This window comes from Parambassis ranga, chromosome 15 (genome assembly GCF_900634625.1).
Source record: "Parambassis ranga chromosome 15, fParRan2.1, whole genome shotgun sequence".
Lineage (NCBI taxonomy): Eukaryota > Metazoa > Chordata > Actinopteri > Ambassidae > Parambassis > Parambassis ranga.
This window is the reverse complement of record NC_041035.1, coordinates 7,195,920-7,222,017: the sequence shown is the minus strand read 5'-3', so window position 1 is coordinate 7,222,017 and position 26,098 is coordinate 7,195,920. Positions and strand designations below refer to the sequence as shown.

General features: G+C 40.8%; 1 protein-coding gene across 1 annotated transcript; it reads right to left on the bottom strand.

Annotated features, from left to right (window-relative positions):
• Positions 1–755: 755 nt before the first annotated feature.
• peli1b (pellino E3 ubiquitin protein ligase 1b) lies at positions 756–25,659 on the bottom strand. Its single transcript, XM_028423271.1, has 7 exons — positions 25,268–25,659; positions 11,764–12,085; positions 7,816–7,945; positions 6,727–6,828; positions 5,498–5,695; positions 4,966–5,154; positions 756–2,253 (listed from the first exon to the last, which is right to left on the bottom strand). The coding sequence occupies exons 2-7, from the start codon at positions 11,844–11,846 to the stop codon at positions 1,675–1,677; spliced, it is 1,281 nt and encodes a 426-aa protein (XP_028279072.1). The 5' UTR covers positions 11,847–12,085; positions 25,268–25,659; the 3' UTR covers positions 756–1,674.
• Between the last annotated feature and the right edge of the window lie 439 nt (positions 25,660–26,098).

The window sequence follows — 26,098 nt, the reverse complement described above, 5'->3', positions numbered from 1 at the left end:
TTTGAAATTGTATTAAATAAAGCACATCTCTAAATTGTCCTTGTTGGGCTGCCTGTTTGTGTCCCTGTTCTGGACAAACTATATTAAACATGGCTGAATAACTCTGGGTATGATTAAACATTGTTTAAATGGATATTGACATTTTGATTGGTTAGCCCTTTTGGCAGTTATTACAAAACGCAAGAGATGCATAAAGATGCATATATGCATATATAAGTATAACAGATCTTGCCAGGTAGTCCTGATATTCTGTACTGATCATCACATCAATACTGTCAGAAAACCACAAATGAGCATGATGCCCTGATGAGTGCACACACAACCATCAGTTTGCTTGAAGCAGTGTCTGTGTGTGTGTGTGTGTGTGTGTGTGTGTGTGTGTGTGTGTGTGCAACAAACCTGAGTCAAACAGCAGCTGCCTTTTTCTCGAGTGTGTTTTGCTGCTTGCTGCATTAGATGGATGGGACTTCCTGCCCTGTGACAAACACACTAAAATGTGTTTAACTGTATGAACTTCTGCTTTAAATCCTTCATTTTTTTTCAAAATATAACATTATGATTAACCCCTTATAGGGTAGACAATACTGGAAAAAGTATTATGTTTTTATAAAATCCTAAAATCAATACTGATCTAAATACTGGGCTGTACCTTTTAAAACAATCATCACTGTTCTAAACACTCATCATTTTCCAGGTAAGTCCCAAACATCACAGAAGCACAATAAACCACACTCCAGCAGTCTGCTGCTGCACAATTTGTCATACGAATTACTACTGTATTCATAAAAATAAGTAATAGTACAAACAAGTTTGATCAGAGTGACTGTGTGTGTGTGTGTCATTAGCTACATGGCTGCATTTTCATGGCTAACCTGCAACGAGGAAAGATTTACTCACCCACAGAGACATTTCAGACTTTAAAGGGAGGGAACTCTCATCCAGGCGTGTTTAAAAAAATGCCTAGATGACAGGTTTTCCCCTAATGCTTTAGGAGGTTTCTGTTCCAAATCTATTGCTCTGAATGTGAGGAGGCTGTTGTGTAGCCTTATGAGAAGGAGGAGTAACTTCACAATGTAAGTGCACACCAGAGGTTGGGGGTGTATAAATACGACAAACAGACTGGAGAGGAGATCATGGAGGAAAGATGTAGATCGAAACCCTCAGGACACACCGAAAACCTTATATGTAATGAACAATATACTTAATTTTTAAATTAGAATGCTAAATAGTTTGAAGTAGAGCATATCTGACAGATAAAGGATGAAGCAATGATCCTGGGCCATAAATAAACATCTTTTGTTTAAATTAGCTCTAAGAGATATACACAGGATGGATCAAACATTAATAAAAACCGCATGTTTGTAATACGGCTTGTTAGTAATTCAGATAAATACTGTTGTGAAAGTTCTTTCCAATGAACAAAAAAAATGTACCCAGCAGTTCTTTGTTTGGTTTTTTGTGTCTCTGGTTTCATGAAAATATAGAAATCTTTGTTGTCATTCATGAAAAAAAGCAATACAAAGGTCACTTAAAAATGAGAACGAAAACAGTTTGTATTTTAAGTGCAGGGGAAAGGAAACACATCCAGGCAGGTCTCGGTTTTAAATGCAGGATCAGCGCCAAACAAAGCCTCCAAGCCCGCCTCTTCAAAAAGATGCTGGGAAGGAGCCTCTGCTAGTCAAGGGGTCCTTGGAAGATGAGTCTGACAAAGCCTTGCTCACCAGTCAGCTGTTGGGCACAGAAGGGGCAGGCGGCGTGGAAGGTGTGTGTGCCATGTGGCAGAGGAATCTGACTCCAGAAGGCTGCTGTCTTCTCTGAGCAAACATGGCCACAAGGGTTAAAGGCGTGAGTGGGTGGTGCTGCATCCACGTAAAAGCCAGCCTCGCAGCCCAGCCAAAGGGGGACATACGGCCCTTTTGCTCGGCACATGGGACACTCCCTGCTGCGGCCCTCCCGGCCCTCCCTCTCTTCGCGGTGGTTGCCCCAGTTGTGGTATCCGTGCACATGACCACACTGAAGGTACACCCAGGGCTGCTTCTCGTCCGGCGTGTCTTTGCGCCGCATGGAGGGAAAGGCCAGCGTGTTGAAGCCAACAGGACACTGTGGCCGGGCTGCGTTGATCTCCTGCCGCAGTGCCTCCAGGTGTTTGAGTGTGGGAGTGCGTGCCAGGCCTTCAGCTGTGCGCCACAACAGAGTCGCGCCACAAAGGTCGATGAGAGAGCCGTCAACAAGCTCCTGACTCTCCGTCTCCACCTTGAACAGAGAGGAGAGACAAAAGGTTAAATCAGACATTATAAACATACCAAACAAAGCTGATTGACTGCATTACGGCGCCAGATGCTTTACAAATGGCAGCTACAAGTAGAACTGAGAGAAATATGCCAGTTCTTGTTTCTCTACAGGCAGTCTAAAAGAAAAGTTTCCTGGTTCCTGGTTCAATTTCGACTGAGGGCTTTTCTGTGTGGTGTTTTCACATTCTCTCTGTGCTGGGTACTCTGGCTTACTTCCACATACTAAAGACTTGCTTACTAGGTTAATTGTCCAGGTTGTACCCTGCCTCTCACCCGTAGATAGCGGGGATAGCCCCCTATAAAAAAAAAAACGTTTAGTCTAAGAGCAGTAGTTACATTCTAAGCACAGCAGGTGGCAGTGTAACACAGATGTTACACATTTTCTGCCCTGTGTGTTTCAGGGAAGCGGCAGGGGTCTAACAACTGGAGGCAATATGACTTGCTGGGGAAGCAGGTCAGAAAAAGCTGCTGGAAATTTCAGTAAACTCCAGTCTTGAGGAGGCATTTGTCGGTCAGATCAGACAAACAGTGGGAAATTCCACAGTGAGAAAAACAGACTGAGGGGAAAAACATAATATAAAGAGCTATTTTTAAAAAGAGCAGCTCCCAGGCATTTCGGCGACATCACTCATGCTACTGCTGGGGCTGAGGTCACTGTGTGTCTCGTGGTGCTTCAGCGACAGCAGCATCGCCGATGCATCGCTCCTGGTGACTGTTTTCAACCTTCACACTGAGCATGTGTGTCCTTTAAGTCAGCAATGCCCATTTACACACTGATGAGGTAACACACACATTCACATTTTCCCAGTAAAAAACAAAAAACAACAACATGTTGGCCAACAAGCTGCTTGACAAGAATGAAACAAGTTTTGGTCATAAGGTTATTATCAATAACCTACTGCCAAGTCAAATAATGACACGTCTCAGTATCTTATCACACTTAAACTTAATGATCTGAGTGCTCTGGGTCGATTTAGTCTGTTTAAACATCAGTAAACTCTCACCTCAACTCACAGATTTATTTAATTACTGTAAAGCAGATCATTTATCAGCACAAAAACTTGTATCCACTCCACTCATTTATTATCCATTTTAAAAGCCCCCACAGCAACAGGCTCCCTGCAAATTTAATTATGCTGCCTTAAACCTTGTGTCAAACTGCAGAAGGGCAACCAGCTGCCTCTCTGGCAAGGCTTAAAAACAACAAAACCCTTTGCTTCATAGTAATGTCAATAAAGCAGCCCGTACGTAGAGCTTCATTTTAAAAACACATCCTGGATGGATGGAAGGTTTTAACAGTTTAAAGATAAATATGTGAAAATATGAAAAATTAAACATCAAACAGCTCTGGTAACACACACACACACAAGCTGGAGAGCATTCTAGCAAAAGTTGCTGAGGCGACATTTTACCTCCATTCAATCAGAACGTCCTTCAAAGTCAGATGTTAACCTTCAATAAAGCAAAGCAGTACTCCCATTTAGAGAGCCGTGTGCTGAAGAGAGGGGTCAAGATCACAGACCTTAAGAAGCTCTGACTGAAATGATTGTATGGTCCAAATGAAATCACATATAGTTATCACTTCTTCTGTCAACAGTACTATCATTTTCCTTTGTGCTCTCTTGTCTGGGAGGACATGTTTGGTAATTATATTTAAAGGAGGTTTTGGTGTTAGCTGGGATTGATTCCAGCCCAACAACACCTCGTGCAATGTAAAGCAGGCGAAGAATGCAGATGTATGGTTACAGCACAAAATAAGAACCTCATTACTACACTCACTGGTAACCTGTACTGTGCTCATTCAACCAGACAAATAAACTCCATGTTCTGCCACCGTACATAATGAAAATAGGTGCTTCTTTTCAGCTGACAATCTAAACTGTGAAATAATGACTGGTTGCTGAAATGCACTCTGTGGACAACAAAAGGCAGGCAGAGATAACAGAGCTGTTCATTTTGCCGTGCTGAGACTTGAGAACAGGTGGAAAGGCTGATAAAGAGACGGATTCATATTATAACTGCGGATGGTGTCCTCATGGCAGGTGATGTTTTTAGGAAAGGAAGGGGAGTGAAAACAAACATCTAATTAAACACACCACCAGCAGCCTAAATCTAATCAGATAAATGCTGCAGGTGGCGACACTGAGGAGAAGGCCGAAGCACTGTGATTGGATGACAGACTGTGACATCAGCTAGAGGATCCCTTACAAGGTCGTGTTACGAACGGTTCTGACAGATGAACCCGTTGCCATGGAGATGGCATCCCAATAACCTCCTGGTGGTGTTAAGCCATTACTGGTCTCCTATTGTCTAAATGACAGTTTTGGAACACCAGAGTGAAAAAGTGTAAAAAAAAATGTTTTCATTTCAACGGTTTTGGTGTTACATGTCAGCAAAAAAACAAAAAGATTGTACCTATTGATGAGAATGATTACATATCACTGCTCTCAGCTTCATTTGCAGCCACAGCAGGCAATTGTTTTCAGAGAAAAGCTTTATAAAGCCACAGTATGCTCTGCACAGCATCAAACAGACCTAGAGGATTACTTGCTTGTTAACATAATGAAACACCAGCTTAAAAATATCCCTGTGAAGTGAGTAAAAACGTCATCACTGTGAGCCACACCTTGTTCCAGTGACAGTGGTGCAATATATGTCGTGCATATTTTCTCACCATCTTTCCCCGCTGCTGTGCTGAACGTGTTTCTCGCAACGTGAAAACATTGCCACAGACGGAAATCTCCCTCCAGACGCCTGGTTTAGAGTCCTGGGTAAAGCCATTGCGGGGATGCATCACCAGCACGCCGTTGGTGGTCAGGCCGTCCATTTGACCATCAGATGTCTTCCACTTAGCAGCTTTCTCCTTAAGTAAACAGAAACAAAGAGGTGTGATAAGGATGGCAACAATGCAAATATCATATATAGCTTCCTATTCTATCTTTATTAGTGCTTGTGCACATCTATGCTGCAGCTGGAGTCTACAACAGAGCATGTATAGTTGCTGTCAAGGGACAGAATATCAGTTGTTGTCCTCTGCTGTCAAGACAATGACAAATCAAGATGCATGACATCTGGTTCTGACATTGAATGAAAGATAAAATCTGTCTTTAATCTATGTGTTTTCTTCTGGTTCATTCTCTTTCATCCCACTTGCTCTTTCACACTCGCCCACACGTGTCTGAAGCTCCAGATGAAACACTGCTTACCCCAAGGAAGATGTTCTTGGAGGAGTCGAAGCCTGCGGCATAGATGCGCGCAGTGTAAGGCGGCGTGCGCTGGCACATGATGCGGCAGGCAAAGCGGGAGATGGTGCTCTGAACTGACTGAGTGTCTGCGTTGCTCTGGCTGCCAGCCACTGTGTCCGTCACCACAAAGTCTATCGGACTCTCTGTGGATCGACCGATCTGGTGAAGGGAGATAGAAAGATAAGCCAACAATGCATTACAGCTATAAAATGATGTACTAATCTCTTCCCTCTGGAGAAGCTGGCAGGAAAAAACACACAACAACAGAAAAATGGACAACAAGCCAGCCAAATGAAAACAGAGCCTGCACAGTATGGAATCCATTAACACATTAGTAATAATAAGAATCAATAATGGCAGGCTGAATGTGGTTGGTATAGCAGGAAAGAAATATAAGATGACATATAAGTAAGAGTTTTGAGTTTATATATAAAACCTATAGTCACCTTAAATACAGTATGTTCTATACTATGATGACTTGCTGCCCCTTTCTGCTATTAGCTTCACCCCTGTGCAATAATCACTGCACAGGAAGACAATGACAGTACAATGCAACCACAGGATGACTTTGGAGAAATACTGTTGAATAAATGTCACAGTTCAGAGACAATATCTTGTGTCCTGTTTGACTGAGAGCATGACTGTTTCCCTTTCAGCTAATAAATATTCACAGTGTTCATGTTTTCTTCTACTGCTCAAATACATTTAAGCACCAAAAAGCTTAGAATCTACTTTTCATTAGTAGTGTTCTGTTGCCATAAAGTCAATGTGTAAAGCTGCTTTCACTTTTATAATTACGTTTATAATTATAATTATGTAATAATTAATGTTAGATTTGTAAGATATCTATGCCTATCTAAGTATGATACCGTAGATCCACAAATCTAATCCAAGTATCTTAATTGTCTCCATGATGCAACTGCATCACCGCTGTGTCTCTAACTGCTGAATGTGCAAGCCAAATCACATGAACTTATCTCATATGCCTGTTTCATCGTCAACATTCTCCCTCAAGGTGTGTATCTTTCAAGTTTGAGAACCTCTGCTCTAACACACCTAGCACTGTCTAGCTCTCTTACCAACATATATTTAATAGTTAATGTGACTGGAACAGTGAAGTGGAAAAAATAAGAACTGCGAATTGGTTGTAAAACTCCAGGCACAGTGATAAAAAATCTAAGGCTTGTTACCTGGAACATGTCTGTATTGCTGTCATGGGTGTACTCCACCACAACCGTCTGGGCTCGAGACAGAGTGTAAGAGATGCTGTGCTGGTCTTTGTTGCTTATGGCCTGGAAAAACAGTGGATGACAAAGGTCAAGAAAGAACAGATTAACTAATGCACAAACCTTTAATGCTCTCATGTCAAAGTCTGAACAACTCATAGGACGGGTGTGGAGAGTGAGGGCTTCAGTAATGTCGTCACTAAAGGGATTTAACGGTCAGTCAGGACCACACACAGACAGAAATGGACAAGCACTGCTCCAGACTCTTTAAATTTCTGCAGCTAAAAGCCTGGTCTGTGTGTGTGTGTCTGCCGAGGACACATTAAGTACAGATGCTACACACACACACACACACACACACACACACACTTCAATTCCCTGATCATTTAATAGATTTCTGAGGATTTCTGGGCAGTCATATAACTGATGATGGAAACACATGAACATGTGCTTCCCCAGAATTTTGCAAGAAAATGCTCAGTTACCTTCCACTGGACCATTCACTATTTTTTACTCGTATAAATCTTCGGCATGTTTCAGTTAAACGCTGTGTAAAAACCATTCTTCAAATACCTTTAAAAAAGGTGACAAAGAATTCTACCTTATTTTCCGTTTCCTTCTAACTCAGTGAGGCTTCAGTGAGCTTTTCCTGTCTTGCTGATTGCATGTGTTTTAGAGAAGGACAGACTGTGGTGCATTGTGTGCAGTTTAATACCACAGAGAACAAAGAGCAGAGTTTCACTAAAGCTTTTGGCAAAGCAACCAAGGCCAAATACACTGAGCTGGGAGTGTTTTATTTAATGTTGTCAGACAAATAATATTACACCCCACAAAGATAACCTGTTTAAAGGGTGAATAAATTATCTATTGTTGCATGTTTTTATATATATATATATATATATATATATATATATATATATATATATATAAAATGGAAAATATTTTCATGAAATCTAAACTTTCAGTTCAAATCCCCTCACCAGCTGATGTGTAGGATGTTGGCGACTGTAGTGTTATATTTACAAGGGTGCCTTAAAGCGCATGTGTTTTCACCTTGGCTGCTTGTGGAGAGCAGGCGATGTGAACTGTGCTAGGTTTCACCCCGTTTGCCTTCGGTCTCTTACAAAGTGCAAAGCGGCTTTTACGTCTGCCTCGGTCCCCGTTGGGCAGAGAGCCATTGTACCTGCACGTAGACATACACAAACATAAACACACACATACACAAAACAATAGAGCATTATTGCCTGAGCAGCTGTAGAATACACTGAAAGGCCTGAGGGATTTTGGTGCTTTCCCTCAATACCCCTAAGACTATCAGCACAGTCATAACCAGCAGCCTATACTTTTCATACATGTTTTTTTTTTTCAAATAACATCCTGTCCCCATAAACAACAAATCCCTCCAAACATAACCAAAGAAAGATTAAAAAAATAAATATACACAGACTCATTTAGCCTGATACATGGCTGAGGAAAAGAGAATAAACAGAGGCGTTCCCTCTGACAGAATAGAGTCTCTGTGTCTCTCACCAGCACTGTGACTGTTATGTTGTGTCTCTGTGAGCGAGTGTGTCTTACTTAAAGGAAGAAAACATTCAGAGAACATTCATCATTGCCATCCGCCACTTCAGGCTATCAACAGGGAACTGACTTAAACTGACCTGTCTGTGGTCGTTCAGCTACAGCGCTTTTTATACTAGGGGGACATTAGAAAATAAGTCGCTTATCATAAAAAAATCTTTACTTCACATACATGTTTTGGATAAGCCGTCACTGGTGTGAAGTGATATTCCTTCTTGCAGCAGCTCGGCTTTATAAACATCACCGCATGCATAAACACTGCTCGCTACTTTAACATTGTTATGACATCCGGAAGCCACAGAAGTTATAAAGGCCTCTGACTTCCCTGATGTACTGTAACTATATGTGACCTCAAAACATGTGATGAAGAAGAAAGTGCTTCCCTTCCTTTCCTGGGAATGCTTCGATTCCTGGTTTTGTTCATCTAAACAGTATTTAAATACTTGCTACAGTTAATAAAACTTTATGAAAACACATCAGTAACAATGTCCAAGACATAGTCATTTATAAATGAAGGGTCAGGTTTAGACACTGGTACGATATGGTACAAACATAGTCACACAGCAGTGGACCGTGTCTTTGACCAATCAGCTTCTTGAAACAAACCCACCCACTGTACCGAGTCCAGTTGCACAGACAGGTTGTGAGGACGCCCAGCCTACAGCTAAATGTTTTTCTAAGTGAGCAGATCTGCTGGGATCAAACAACGCTAGGAGGGTTTATAAGTTACCATGGAGAGTGAACAGAGCCACGGCAACATTTGGGAAGAGTAACCATGGCAAGAGCGTAACCATGGTGAAGTTTAGCCCGTATCCACAGAGAGGGCAGGGCAGACTGCTGTAGGAAGCTCAAAGTAATGCTGGCAGTTCAAAACCAGGTTCCTTTGGGTAGCACTGCTGTGTGTGTGCGCACACACATGTATCCAGATACTCTCACAATAAAAGCAGAAAGCCAAAACTTTTCATCAAAGAATTTTGAAGAATACCTGTTCATGTCTTAGGACAACTATGGTTATAGTATGGTTAAAAATGTGCGTGTGTCCGTGTGTGCGTGCTTGCTCCCTTCAAACACTAGTAAACTAACTACAAGTGTGGAGCAACAAGCTACCACTTATACAATAAACCTACAAAAGCATAAAGAAAGGTTGTGTGGGTAAAGTCATTCCATGTCTTTACATTACACTGTTATTCAAGGCTGTTACAACTGTGTAAGTTTATTTTTGTAAACACAATGTTTTACAAAGTGTCTTTCATTTTTTTTTCATGGCAATAGACGTTAAATAAATAAATAAGGTTGCATTTTGTGTAGCACATGTTATGACAAGAAGGAGCATAAGTTTGTCTTAGTGCCAAAACACGCTAAAAGAGATGTATTTGGAGAGGCTGCAGTGTATCCAGTGATGTCACAGCTGTTTGGAAAAAACTACCACATGAATGTCCAGTGCATCTGTAAACAGACCATCCCCAGAGACACTAGCGCATTCCTCTGGATTAGGCCATTAGCATTACTGGGCTTCATACATGGTAATGTTGGACTGGGGTTATAGAGTAGGTCAGACACAACACGGTGCTACATGTTGATGGGCTTCACTGTTGTGTGTGAAGTTCTGCTCTTGGACTTTCAAGAAGAAAAAGGTTACAAAAGTTAAGCTATTTAGTTAGCAAAACAATGAATGCTTTCTGTACCAAGTAATTAACCTTGATTGCCCTGTGTATGTTTCATTCACACTGGATTAGTTTGACCTGGGGACCTCTGGTAATATAAAATACTAATCACAACATGCAACATGTCGGTCAACATGACACACATTCCTTCCACCGCACCTGGTTTCACATGTTTTTTTAACTAATTATCTACAGGCAACAGTGGCAAGCAAGGAAATTCATTATGCTTGGCCTTTAAAGATAACAAAACATTTATTGGTGAGCTGAGTTACCTTCAGGTGCAACCTCATCACAGCAAAGTTTTACTGACTAGTTTAATACTAATTTGATATATTAAGCATAACAAATAATTTGCATGCATATAATTCTGCCCATTGTGTCTATGGCTACACCTGTGTTACATGTTTGAATAAAAGAACTTTCGGTGTGCCCATTGCCTTTTAAGGCTTGATATTCCAGACAACAAGGAGGAACTCTCATCACTTCCCTGTGATACATTGGTCAAAGGACAGAATGTGGTACTAATGTCAGGGTTAGCTGCTTAACTTCCACAATGGCCACTCGCAAAACATATGCGGTTTCAGTGAACCCTTCAAAGAGCAGCCTGATTCGCAGCATGGTATATGACTACTGTTGTCGATCTTTTAAAAAGGCTGGCCTGACCTAGAATCAAAAAGCAGGAGCGGAAAAAGCAGAGCAAAACGGAAAACTGGGGTTCTCCCTTGTAAAGGCGTGGAACTGCAATAACTGCTCACTCCATTTTTCCACTAGGGAAAATTTCCACGGTCGTGTCCCTGACAATACCACTCCAGCACAACCCAAAACAACAAACTGTGAGTCAGCTGTGTAACCAACTGTGTGTCTGTGTGAGACATGACAAATGTGTGTGTGCATGTAAGGAGTCTTTCTGACATCTGCATTCCTCTGTAGAGTGGGCTGGGATAGGGAGTGGAGTAGAATAGCCCTTTGGGGAATAAACAGGAGACAGAGAGATATAGGAAGTCCTCCACCATCAGTCATTATTGGAGAAAGTGCTTGTCTGTGTGTTAAAGATGCAGGGTGAAGTGGAGGGTTTTCCTACAGCTGACTATGTGGACTTGATTCAAAGCAAAGAGAATGCCAAGGTCTTTAAGATGAGTATCCGCTGCTGCCGCTCTCAGCCAAAACTGATCTCATCTTGTAACGTGTCATGCAATGTGGTTAATCTCATCTTCCAAAAATACTCAGTTCTAACTGTGACCCTGTGCAGTGTCCCAAAAATATCACCAGTGTTTAATGTCACTTTCTGGAAACACATTCCAGCTGATTTCTTGTCACCTTTACAGCTAAATCATTTAGAGCAAGATATGTTCATGCTAATTCAACAAAGTGGCTCCAAATCCTCACTGTATATTCCTGCAAGACAGGCTGTCTGATGCCACGCACAACAGGTCTTCTTCTTAGCGTCACCACCACTTCCATTGTTTCCAAGCTTTATTATCACTCCAATATAATGTGCCATAAGTGGCATAACACAATAAATGTCACATCTGACACATTCTGAATACAGAAGAGGCTGAAACCATCAATTGTTATCACTTTTTGCTTTAAGATAAGGTTATAAGTGGTATTAATAATGCACAGGATCTTTACTTCAGTGAAGTGCATGGTAGTAAGACAAAATATAAAAAATGCTGGATGTATATTTGCTTGATTCACTAAAACACTGTATTCAGAAAAGTGTGTTATCGATGTATAAATTTCATTTGTTTCTTACCCCAGCACAATGAGCTCTCCATACTTCACTGGCACTTTGGTGGAGGAGGTGGTGGAGATGTTTTCCTGCTCCGGGGAGTACATTGGGCACGGCTGATTGAGGTTTTGATGAGCAGGTGGAGGTGGAGGGGAGGTACGACGGATGAGTTCCACCAGGTTGATGGGTGGCAGGACGAGAAAAGGAGGGGAAGGAAGGGGGGAGGTGCTGATCGAATGGATCAATGGAGGGAAAGGAGGAGAAGGAAGGGGGAGGGTCAGCTGAGCCTCAGCTCCACCCTTTCATGCTTCATGTGCCCGTCTCTCGCAGCACCACTTGACCTGCCCTGTAATGAGAGGATTAACACAAAGATTAGTGTCTTTACTCAAATTGGTCAAAGCAAAGAAGAAGCAGGACTCAAATGCAATTTCTGCCTTTACATTCGATTTATAGAAATTGATACTGATATTAAATTATGTGCATGTGGATAATAAACACAAACACAGTTTCTATGGAAAACAAAAATCATGCTTGTTTCTGTTTTTTCCCCACAGTAATTTATTAACCTGGCACATCAGAATTAGGCCACTGAAGATGTTTTCTGGCAAGTAGAAGTTAGCAATTTTTGGAATCAGCTTTCTAAGTACACAGGAAATCACAGAAAGAAAAAACAAAGGAAGGCATGCGTGAGAAAAGAGGGCGTGAGAAAAAGACGAGGATGGACTTCCTGTGACAGCGAAGCTATCATCATGGGTTTAAATTTAATACTTGACCTTTTATTTACAGTGTAATTCCCCTTTCTACTACTCACTAAAAATAAATCTCAATACACTGTGGCTGTGTTAAGCTATTTATCCAAACAATAACATTTATTTCACATCCAGCTAAACCTCCTCAAGAATATTTCTCATACAATTCCCAGAGTGCATATCTACTCAAAGAATACAGAATATGAATAAAGTACAGGAACTGTTTTGATGATGAGAGGAGGCATTGTTTCCAAGCACCTTCAGGGAGAACAGGAAGGCTTATTCAGGCCCACCACAGTGAGTGGGAGAAGTTAGAGAACGTTTCCAAGAAAATGTTTCATACACAATATCAGATAGAAGTTAACTGTTATATTCCCAAACATCCATTCAAACTCACATTCTTTTTTAATAATGATTTGTATTGTCTGACCTAATACCAACACCTCCATAAGCTGTTCCATAAACGAATGCCATTCTGTGTTTTTACTTATTAAAACACAGAAAAACACTTAATTATTTATTAAGAGTATGCATGTCAAAAAGATATTGCATGAGGTGTTCTTACCTCTGGAACTGAACCTGGAAATTATAGGTTTTGTTATCCAACTTCAGCAAATAAAATTCTACTGCTATTAAGATTTAATCTGCATGAAACAGAGAACACACTGCAATGTTCTGCTAAAAAAAATGGTTGTCTGTCAATCATACCTGCAGCTCACACACCCAGTGGAGGCCTGTGAGCTGAGGAACTATATTGTAGCTAGGTACATATACCCAAATTGTTTCCTATAAACAGGAAGTTATTTTTTTTTCCTCTATCACCTAGTCTAGTAAGTTTGATAGGCTGTAGCAGAGTTTTTAACTTGTAAACATAATTCCGTCTCCTTTTATTTACAACTTTTATTGGCTTCACTTTCCAACTTCAGCAGTTGGAGAAAGCTTCCTAATATACAATAGAGCAGTCAGTAGACCAATTCAAAGGTCTGTACACAGGCAAGGGAAAAGCTACACAAATAGTAAATGACTGATTATTTTTAACTGATCTTTGTACAATGATTGTTAATAACAATAATGTTGATAATCTCAGGGACTGATCACCTTCATTTGGAAAAGGTGTGAATCTTTTCAGTTTCTTCCAACAGAAGACAGTACTGTGAATTGAGATGTAAGCCTGCCTGACCCCATCTGCTTCCCCAACAGAAGGGGTTAATCCCACTAGCGCTGCATGCACAGCGTTTTCAGTGCATACTAAACAATGTTCTAAACTGTGTGTGCATGTAAAATCCTTGCTGTACAGGCTTTTACATTTGCACCAAGTTCATAATGTCGAGGGAATTGTTTGCTGACTTACCAGGAATTGATTTCTACCTATGGATCTAGACAATGGAGGCCAAAGAAAAGTATGTCTGGTGCAATGAGTCCTATTATGTTACGGAACACATGTTCTGTCTGCTGTTATCAATAAAACTCCAGGTCTCACATGTCCTTTGATTACAAACACTGTTCTTTTTTTATCAATATAAAATTCACACTGGACCATACAGACAGATCATTAATCGCTCCTTAGCATTCAGGAAAACTGTTAAAAACTAACATCCTTTGCACAACATGTGTTATATATATGGGTGTGTATATAATTTTTAAGTGGGTGCCTGACTAAGCTCTCGGCCTATGCAGCTCAGCATGACACACCAGCTTGGTGTGGCAGTATGCCAACTGCTGCTTAGCTACAGAGACACACAGTCCTACAACAATAGGCCCCAAACTCAGTGAGGCTGACTTCTGGCCGGGGTCACGAATTGTAACAGCAAGCTGCTGACAGCAAGAACAGCAACCTCACACTCACAAAAGCCTTCATAAAACTTTACTGCAAGGAGACACGGATGACACCTGCCAATACTCCTGACTTCTAACAGAGCTCAACACATGAAAAGCAACACTGTACACATTGGCAGGAGCAAACACGCACTCTTCTCCATGTTCCCACAGAAGCAGGGTAACAGCTGCACTTGTTCTTTTGAATGCATTGCCGACTTAGCCACAGAGCAAAATGTCAAACTGTCCTATTTAGCCAACACATAGGCATGCCCAAAGAAACACAGGCTGCATCAATCCACTCTGTCATCCCACAACATCCTTTCATGTAGAGTTTAACAGTGTGTAGTCACCGAAAAGGCTAGTGCTATGGTAAATTAGATGGTGACACACTTTCAGGATCACAATTCACTGTGGAAACAAACAACCAGAATCAGTGTGGGTTTCTCGGCCGGTAGGTCAGGATTCAAAAATGGGTCAGAAGATACTCTAACCAGGTCAGAGAGAGGGAGAACTATAGTGTTAAATAATATGCTAAGTCTACTGCTGATACACAAGAACCACCCTATCAAAGCTGTGACAACAGTTCCCATGCCTGGCACCTGTATATTAGGAATGTTTGTGATTGATGATTTGGATTTTCTATGTTCCTACCACCCAAAAAGTGAGGTACTCTTTGCCAAAAAGATACACAACAAAACAATAAGATAAAATATCATGTGAAAGACATATAGGTTTGATTTGGTGGAGAAGAAAACCAAAACCTCCAACATGGCGTAGCCTCCTCATTACTGGAAAGTGGTAATGATATCCTCCTGGTAAAGTGTGTCATCAGATCAATAAATAATCACAGATGCATGGTGGACACTCAGAGACGATGGCATGTTTCTGTCCTTCTGGACATGCAGAGCTATTTAATTTGAAGCATACCTGCTGCTACACAAGACGTTTTGTATGTAAAATGGAATGGCTGAGTTTCACTTTCTGATCTGAAAATACACAAACTGTAAACTTTCTTTCTCATAATGTGTTTATAAAACCTGTGTACTCACTTTCTGTGTTTCATTCTGGCATTCAGACAGCAAGGTGTTGATATAATGTAGACTGAAACTGTATAACAGCTGGGTTAAGGTGCATGAGTGTGTAAAAAAGAGAGATCTAAAGGAGGAGAAACTAATCTAATGCCTGAGATCTCGTGGCTGCTGTGATCTTTGCTAAAACTCATTAAGAAGGTCATCAAAAACATAATTATCCCATTATTACTGGTCCTCACCACATCCTTAAACAGTGAGGCTTTTAAGCATCTTGCACTTTCCGTGTTCCCTATGAGCAGTGGGCAAGCATGAAGCTCCCCAGTTGTTTCATGCTGAGCAGCAGAAATCACATACTCTTCAAAAGCAACGGATTTCCAAAAACAGAAAATCTCTTTGCACTTTCCCTCCTCTTCACTCTTTTTATCTTTGTGTTATTTGAAAATAAGATGAGTCAACGAGAGGTTCACTTCTATATTGCGCCATAGTAGTGTCAATGTAATTTTCCTATGTCTCATGCCCACAGCTCAGTTAACAGGGAGATACTCAGTTTGAGAGAGTGCCAGAGAACCACAGCCAACTTTGCAATCAAAGAACACTGCGTAATGTCTGCTCTCAAAGAAATAATGGACAACACAGGATTTCAAAACACACTGATTTTCCATACTACAATGTGGTGCTACTGATGAGATAAATGTTGAATTTGCAAAACCACACATCAGCTATATTGAAGTGTGATTCTTTAAGCCAAAATTGTGGTAAATATCCTTATCAAACCTTGAATTATGGCTTAATGCCTGAAACCCTGAGACAATTTTATCAGTCAACCCTTTGACCACTGTACTCGCTGTAATGAAAACAGCACAGGCTGATGGAAACCTGTTTCTGTTGGTTCACTGCTATTTTTCACAAAAGCTAAAAATGTAAATATTGCCGGAATGCCCATGTTCAGCTGATCTACCAACATGCTGTTAAGAAACTGAGCTTGCATCCCCTAACAAAAGCTTTTTTTGTCAAATTCCCACTCGAAGAGGAACTTCAACCCACTTAACCTGAGTCCTGTTTGGAAAGCAGGCTTAGTCCTTCAAAAGTCTCATGGTCTTGAGGAGAAGGCTGTCACTGACTGCTGCTTCAACCAAACCTTGCAAGGGCAACAAGAGAGGCATACCTGCACACCTCACCACTGAACACATACAGTAACGGTTGTTATATGATGCATTGTGCGCCACTGAATAAGCTTCTGTAGAGTCTTGAATACTACAATTTTTCACGCAGCGGCCAACACTCTATCCGACCACAGTGACAAGAGGAGCATGACAGTGTCAAACAGGGATTTCACAGCTTCAACTTGTAAGATATTTAATTAGAAGGCGGTGAGCCTTTCACAAACTACAGGCCATTTTAACAACATAAAGAGGCTCCTGAACTACAATTCAACCACCCTTAAAAACTGTTATTAATTTAAGAGGTGGAGTTTAACATCCCCACTAGAATTTTCCCAATCAAACAGAGCTAAAAAAACAACATTCAACTTGATAACAACAGAGTGTTTCCACTGAAAGGACATCCACAAGAGGAATGCCAGTGCCACGTCAATGCCTCACATCAGAAACCTCAACTTCCTACAACAAACACCAGCTGCTTGGTGAGAGAGATCCAGCAAGTTTGCAGCCAGCCAGCTCACAAAGCTGTGACCAAATCGGTAGCAACTGATTTTTTTGGTTTGGAAAAGAGGATTCTAGGTTGACAGCCAAACCTGAATGATACTTGTAATAAGTGGACAAGGTCATGTCGAAGTGAGAGGTACTGCATGCTACAACAGATTACAACCAAATGTAAGGTTTGCACAGGTGGCAGGGAAAAATGCCAGATGATCTGGATATCAGTCATCTGTTTATGGGCTTGAGAGAAGGAAAGGGCGTGATATAAAAGGCTTCCTACAGTTTCTTGGAATGTCTTACAGTGTTTTTCCAAATGGTGAATAAAAGGGAACACATCATGCTGTTTTTTACCATAAACCTCAATCTTGTAAGCGGTGTTGGTGTTAAAACAGTTTCATCCTAACAACATGCAATAACAAGTCAAACCATGTGTGTGAGTGTGGCAGTTCAAGTGATATATGTCTATCTGTGTGTGTATACAGTATGTAAGCATTTGTGTGGCTGTGAGAGGTTTTCAGACACCCTGTGTGTGTAGAGTTGCATGGTAGGGTCACCGGAGTGGGGGCAGGGGTTGGTTTGCACACTCAAGATTAGCCGCACGATGGCTCAGAAACTGAGCTGTAAAGAGCAGAGGGAGCTGGCAAACCTGACGCCAGATTTTGTTTTCTTTTGTTAGGCATGTACGATCAATGAACATGAGCAGTTGGCATTCCCAACGCAGAACAGAATAAAGAAATCTATATTCTAGAAAAGAGGCACATAAGGGGAGATATTCACTTTTTAAATCACTGTGCAAGCACTGTAAGTTTTTTAAAGCACAGATAAACCGATTAAAAAGGTCATTTAACTAAATTTTTCTCAGGTTCTAATTGATAGGAATGTGATGCTTGTGGCACAAAGGCTTCAGTGTTCAAGGTTTCGTCGCCTCTAAAAATACTAGAGAGAAAGTACATGAAGTTGTCTACAGCTTGTATAAATGGAGCAATTAATCTACTTTACAAGAACGTGATTGGTCCTAATTAGGTTATGGACCCTAGATTTCATTTCTATTATTCTTTTATTTTCTTAACGGTTGCTTATGCACTGCTGCTCTCATACAGCTTATATAAAAATAAACCAAACAAATCAAAACAAAATGAATAATATTGAGCCTTCCTAAAGATAATCAGGAACTACATTTGTTGCTCTTCACTACTGCAGCCAACAAACTTCCAGACCTACCAAATTAATTTTATGACAGCACACATTGTTTGGCAAATGATGAGTCTTAATTCCACCATGCTCACACTCGCTGTCTGTGGTGTCAACTAAATTTCAAAAATAGTACGACAAAACCAAACCACAACCACACACCCTCCATTGTTTTAGTTTTAATTAAACTGAATTAAATAAGATTTTTTTTGACTGGATGTAGCTTACAATTTCTACATGTCTCTGACACTGACACTCCATCCTGCCATGGGAAAAGATCCGACTCATTTCCATTTCTACATCAGATCTCCAATTTTCTGTCTCAAAATAAACCCTGAGTGAGTACTGGCACACAAAAATCATTTCCATCCAAAGCGACTGTAAACCAGCAGAGGACATTGATAGTGGCTGATGCAATGTAACAGAAAATTAATGTAGTGTGAATTACATCTCCTGAGGCTCTGCAGCGTACCTGGATAGATAAGAATGCATTATTAACACAAACAAAGATGTAAATTTTAGGCCTGTGCCACTGAGGGGTACCTTCAGAAAATGAAATACAATACTGTGTTGTCTAATGTGTTAGTGCACATGTATTTTAAATAATTTTAAAACATGCCAGACTAAGAATAGACATGCCTGCAGTTCAGCCTGCTCAAAGTGATTTACAGAGTCAGCGTGTCGATGCACACAGGATGTCCCAATTCCCAGCTCACTCACAGACAGGCATGCAGTTCTCATGTTCAATGGTCCCTGGAGGTGCTCTTGAGTGTTTCTCTCTGTGTGGTCCAGTTTTTACACTGTGATGGATGGAAACGTACTGTATGCCAGAATCACATGAAACCCATGACACAATGCTTGAGAGAAGGGAGGGAATATCAGTGGGCATATGCAACAGATAACAACATCCTGGTCAGAGATTAGAGCTGCTACCTCATCTTAAGCTCATTATAAGATTTAACCTTAGGTAATGAAACCAAAACACTCACAATTCAACTCATCAATGAGCACAAAACTCCCTTTTCAGACAGCAGGTAGAAAGCTTTAGTCTGGTCCAGTGCTGAATGAAGTACTCAGATATTTTATTTATTCCTTTACAAGTAGTATAAGTATAACAATACATTATGCAAAATTGATTGTTTCACAAATTTTAAAAATAATATTATGGAGACTAGATAGTTTTGTTTTATGTAACCAGAAGGAACTAGAAGGATTTCTACATTTGGTCTACATCTTGGTTGTTCACATATGAAGCCTGGCAAGATAGACTGTCAGGAGAATCTAGTAGTCTTGTAAGGAAAACTGCATACATCACTTGTCTTCCGTGAGAAATACCAGGTAATTTTTCCTCGTCAATAGGAGCCGTGGCAGACTTACAGTATTGTGTGATAAACATCCTGCTTACTCAGGGTGGTGCACAAATGCTCTCTAATACAGCAAATAAAAAATTAATTAGCTTCAGCCCATCTGTCATGTTTTATGCGAGGTAGATTACATGTCGCCCGTTTTATGGGAACATATTATAAGCTGTCAACCCCATGTGGTGTTTCCAATACACTGAGAAACTATGACTGAAAAAAAGTCTGTAACAAGGCTGATTAGAATAATCTACTTGAACTGGATGCCAAGCACTTGACCAGAGGAAGCGTTGCCACAACAATACTCACACTCATCAGCTATGAACAGCCAGGCATGAAATATGTGGAGGGGGTCAGGAAGAGGACTTGAACATTAGAAACAAGGTGAGGAATGTAAACCCAGGCCATGCTGTTGAAAGCAGATGTGAACATAGGGCATCAGAAGGCACTGGGCCTCATATGTAAGGGCATGCTAAAATGTCAGATAAATGTTGCTGAAAAGTCAACCCGTATCACACCACTGCGACCAGTTTTAACTCATGACAGTCATCAGAAGCGCACAGTTTTTTTAAACACATTTTTAACTTCAAAACTATGCTACGTACTGATTCACGCCTCCATTCACCACTCCTAAAAAAGGGAGACTAGTTGGATCATTTGGCACCAGATTCCTGCTGAGAATCAAATCAACTCATCAAAACAAACTACCAAGGGACTGGCACCGTCCAGAATCCAGGGCCGCTTCTACCAAAACAGGGTCCTCAGTGCAACCTGGAGCTGTGCTAAGGATTAGACAGTTTGGGGGTCCCATGGACAATTTACTGTGAAAAGAGGTGAATCTGAATGTTTCCTTCTTTCTGCTTTGCTGTTTAATAGCAGCTTAGGAAGAGTAATTAAAAACAGTGGTGGTCTCTGTTTTTATTTTTTTTCTATGAATAATGTTAGGAACATCCATGTGAATCAGACTTCCCAAAAACTAATGCAGCCTGCTTCAAATTAAGAAGAATAAGCCTCTAAATATTGTCTCTAACAATGAATCCCATTTTGTCTGGAGACTATTGGTGGGTGGAAGAAATGAATTTTACATTACGGCCTCTAATCTGTAGATGAACAAAACTATTCATCAGACATTTCCATAAAACATCAAAGTAAAATCTACTGTTGACTGAGTACGGGCAGATCCAGTCCAAATCCCTGACATCCAATTACAGACTTTTCTTTTCAGTTTAAAGTGTAATGTAGTAAAATATAACCTGAAAATCTCAACTTTACTGTGCCATTTTGTTGCTGTGTAGGTCCACTGTCTGCACCAAGAGGAGGCTAACTGATGACAAAAGGCAAGGGCAGAAATAGGAGGGCTGGTGTTCGAATTACAGTCTCATCAATGATTCAGTAGAAAGAACACAGGCTGGTGTATATACACACAGACAACAAACAGCCCTGTTTGTGGACGTGCAATGAGAGACAACCCCAAGCAAGGTCTTAGACACACAAAACCAACAACACAATCACAGATACAGGCATACAAAATAAGCAGTGTCTAGGAGGTACATAATCAGACACTGATGCAGGGCTGCATGGTGTATGCTGGACATCTAAACACATGTGGTCATAAAGACAGGCAATCAAATGCAAAGGCATAATAATTAGTATCAATTCAGAAGGCAGCACACTGATTAGTTGATTAAAGTAATCACTTAGATCATGGCAAGTTCTATTATTTTGCCAACTTCCGTATATATATATAATAATAATCATATGTTTGTGGTGTTTTTCTGTATTTCAAATCAGTATTTGAGTCAGTGCACGGAGGAAATTTGTGATTTGTGATGATGGGGTCAATAAATTAAACCGATTTCCTCTCAGAGGGAAGTTGAGTACCAACAATGACTTATGTCTGCACAACATCAGGTGCACATACAGCCAAGTGTCTTCTATAGATTCTATAGCACCTATAGAAGAAAAAAACTGTGTTAAACTTCCATGTGTGCGGATGATAAATGTTCCTGTTGGGGCCCTGCGGTAAAGTGAAGGTTGCATTTTTCTTGGGACATAAGGGGGAGGGGCTTCTGTAGGTCTAATTGTGCTGCACCTGGTCATAGTTTGTAATCATTAGCTTCTTGTCCAGTCAAATGAACTGAGCAACAGCACTTTGTGCTCCTAGCTTTGAGGCAGTACTGTTAGTTTGGGGGTTCTGGCACTGCTTCCATGTCCGACTTCTGGTTCGTTGTCCTGAGCATTTTGAAGATACTTTAAAATGTATCTTTGCTGTAAGCAGCAACTTTATGTTTATGCTGTTATATTTAAATACACAAGACTGACAAACCCTGCTTCATATCTTAAGAACTTTCAACATTTGTTGATTTCAAGGACCATAGGTCTAATTACTTAATGGATTTTCTGCAATTATGCCTTGCCATGCTCTGAAACAACAGCACTCATCAGGGGAAGGCACAGCATCAACGAGCAACACACTCTGAGTCCCTCTGTGCGTGTGTGTTGAACATGTGTGTGTACAAAAGCTCATTTGAGGCAGGAAGGTTGAAAAGTTAAGCAGGAAATGGTGATCAAGCATGATTAGAGGGTGGCTGATAATTGCAAGCCCCTGCATATACTGAAAATGTGAAAAGTTTGTGTGTGTGTGTCAGTAGTTTCAACTGCAGTTGCCCGTTTGACTACAAAGCAAGGAAACCACAGAAATGGTATTGTCACATCTCAAAAGTTCCTTTCATGTTTATGCACAGCCTCAACAGCACTTTCAGTTTCTTACAAAAGTGAAGAAATCTGATGCTAACGGAAAGTAATAATATAGCTTTGGTTTGAGTCAGATAAGAGGTTTTGCACATGCCATCAAAGAGACACCCAAAACTGAAAGGTGAAACATTTGAAAATTCATCTATAAAATGAAAAAAGGAAGTCAGGTATACTACTATACTTTGGTACTAAAACAAGTTTTAGAGTTTACTCTCTTCTACACAAACAGGTGTTTTTCACCAGTATGCTTCAGTATGTACCAGTATGCTTCCTTTATGTTAGCATATCCCTAACGATATTTTTTTCTTGATTTCTTTCTTTTACAAATGAGGATTCTATTCATGATCTGCTGGCATACAGTTAGAGCAATACATTTGCCAAAAGTGACTGAATTCAACAACTGTCTTTCAAATCAAAACAGCCTCTGTATGTTTCTGCTCTCTGTCTTTAGCAGGAAAGACAAAATAGAACATGCATATATATTTTATTTATATTAATCCTAAATTCACTGTTTTCTTCACCTGAGTTTACATAATTCATTTGATAAATGTAGATGTGTGGTGAGCTTTACACATAGAACATGAAGGGGTTTTATGCACTTAGCATAAATCAGCCATTATTTCCTACATTAAATAAAACCCCAAAACATGTAGTAGTGCTGCAGTTTAAGTTGCATCTCCCCCTATATCACAATCCTGCCATCCTGACTAATAAAAAAGCAAACCAAAAACAAAAATGAGCTGCCTAGACGAGGGAGACGTCAGACTAATAAGACTAGAATATGTCTGGCTTTCATGGACCATATCCATCATTACATCACAGCAACAGCTGTTCTGAGTGTACAGAGTGTCAGTGTACAGAAATTGTCAATGATTCTGACATAAGGAAGACCGTAAGAGAAGCATCCTGAGCACAGGCGGCCTAGAGCAACACTATGGAAAATTGCTGGTGGTTTAATGCTTCCCTTCTCTTTTACTCCCTACCTAGCAGAAACAAGGCCATAAAATCATGCCCACTGTCTGACCCACTTTCCATTACAGACGTAATCTCCCAGCACAAACTTCAGCCTGTTTACCAGCCCAGCAGAGACTAAGCCGGACCGGGAGGAGTGTGCCAAGCTTCTCACACACACAGCGGGAGGAAAGCTGCAGCTCAGCTGCACCAACGATTACACCCACCGAGCCACACAGGCCCTCCCTGAACGCACTACACACCACAGGCACGTGCACACAGAGAGATAACTGCAGACACAAAAGGCTCCATATAATGCATATTGTAAGGTCTGTAAACACACAGATGTTTGGCAAGCTGCTAATTTGTTGGGCTCAAATTTAAATACATTTACTTAACTTTAAGTAGTCATTCAACAATGCACAATCCAATAATGTAATGTGATGTTTTTTGAAATTGCAGAAGTGATTAGATCAAATCACCCAGAAACAATGAGGACATTTATTAAGATGCGATGGAGGCCTCAATAAACCCAAAAACACTCTCACTCTCAGTTTGTGCAATAAACTCTGCAATGCAACCACCACCGCATCAAGTCAGCATACTCATAATCCAAAAGTATAACCTAAATATTGAAAAACATGTTTTGAATTTGAAGAATCACACTACATCTTTAATTAAAATGAGAGTTAACAAATTGGGTTATTATGAGGTGGCTTTTTTTTGTCCTGTCCAGACCAGGATGAGACAGGGAGGCCTCTCTGTTTCCCCACAGACCAGGTTACTAAGGATACAGACAGCGCTGAGCCTCCATTAAGACATCAGAGCTCTCCCTGCACTCCTGTCTGACACCATCAGCTCCAGTTTCCCCCCTGAAATTGAGACTCTAAACACGCTGGAGATACATACACATGCATGTGCACACACATGCATACACACAGGCCTGTAGGCAATACACTCTATGGAAATGTGTATGCCAACACTTGCACTCTCTCCATTACACAACATGCACACATTTATAGTGTTGCACAGCTCCTTAGCTGTCCTCAGGCCTAAACTATTCAATGAAGTGTGCTACACAAGTTATGTTTGCAGTAAATTGATTGAAACTGAGCACCATACATTTCTTCTGGCGTATATTTTTGCATCATGTATTTGCTACACTATTTTATAATATACCATTTTTCTTTTTAAAAAGTTGAATTGTTACTTTTGTTTTTGTGCCTCACTTTCAACCTGCTGCATTGCAATGCATTTTTTTTTTTAAACAGGTTTCCTGCAAGCTGAGAGGACATAAAGCCTGAGGCATCCTGCCGGTGCAGATGGAGTTGATGCACGTCTGTCTTCTCTGTGACATTTCCAATACGAGGAAGGGAAGTGAACGAGATCTCTATCAGCAAAACGAGGCAGACTCAAATGAGAGTGGGGGGGCGGGGATGAAGGGTTGAAAGACACAGAGGTGAAATGAGATGCCAGATAGAGAGAGAGAGAGAGGGGGGCAGTCATTAACTGGCAATCAAGGTACTGTAATGGGTAGAGTCTCTGCATTTGCTTAATTCCTTATCAGGCAATGTTCCCTTTCTCACTCACCCCTCCCTGTGACAGGTCAGCATGCAGGCTGGAAGTGATGTAAACTAATACTTGCATCCCTGGACTTACACACACAGTGAGAGACACACAGTCAACCGGGACCTGTATCTTTATAGAGCTTCTTATTTCTACTGAGATAAAGACTGTGGATGCGGACAGGTGCATCTATGACTGTGTGTAGAGCACCTGACGACCTGCAGCCCTCTCTGACATGACCTACCTGCTGTGTGTGACTGGACATTAGCAAACAAAGCTCAAGCAGCGTTAATAAATGACCAGCTCATTGTCTCAGCCCCGTTGGCTGGACAAAGCAGCTGGCAGTTATGAGTAGAATGGAGGTTGGCTAACGCTGAATTAGCCCAGTACAGATCCCCAGTAACCACTTTAATTATCAAGCAAAGTCAGGTGGCGAGTAAACATGTACTCACTGCGATTTAAATTATGAAGTCCTCTATTGCGCCAAGCCTCCGGTCGGTCTCAGCTAGTAGCTTCCCCAGCAGCTTACCCCTAACTTGCCAATAGCCAGCAAGCTAGCTAACGTTCCACCAGGCATAAAAAAAACAATTTCGATTTAATTTCTCCGTGTTTACGCCGCTTTGCCAAAAAATAATAATAATCAAAACCGCACCACGAACAAATAAAATGGAAGCTAATGAGGTGTGGGTTATTTGTTGTCCCTTTTCCGGAGTTGTGAGTTAAAAACGTTCACCGTGACTCTGAATATCCACGGTGTTATTTTTTTAAATGACAGCGACTCCGCGGTGCGCTGTCCTTTGTTGTCAGCAGCATCTCAACGTAAACACTGAGCTGACTCGTTCAGCCTGTTCTGTCTGCCTGTGAGCGTGCGCTGTGGGAGGGGTCAGAGGGGGGGAACACGACGACGCTGCCGCGATGCATTCTGGGACATGAAGTTTTACTCGCTCTACCCTCATTTGGAACCGTATATTACTAAAAATCTTTTTTGTTTCTCCTCGGCCATGTTTGTGCATACATTATTTGAATACACGTGTTTGGGTGTTTTTCTAGAAATAATCATATCGTTTATGAAACAATTTTGGCTGTAAATTTATGCCATAACATCTGCTTTATAGGTGTGAAATGTTTCATTTAAGCAAGCATTTGATAGACATATTTGAGTCTTGTGAAATGCATCTTGCTACAGCTTTTACCAGCTCTACAGACAATTAAGTGAAATATGAGACTTTGTTTTTTTACATCAACATCTATTGAATGTTATGTGATGTTTTAAAGCTGTTTTG

Bases quoted from the DNA above. Each gene is read 5' to 3' on its own strand.
- peli1b (XM_028423271.1), bottom strand. From the start codon at position 11,846: ATGTACTCCCCGGAGCAGGAAAACATCTCCACCACCTCCTCCACCAAA. The intron at 7,946-11,763 runs GTAAGAAACAAA...GTCTACGTGCAG, and splicing joins GGAGAGCTCATTGTGCTGGG to GTACAATGGCTCTCTGCCCA. The intron at 5,696-6,726 runs GTAACAAGCCTT...TCCCTTCACCAG, and splicing joins GCAATACAGACATGTTCCAG to ATCGGTCGATCCACAGAGAG.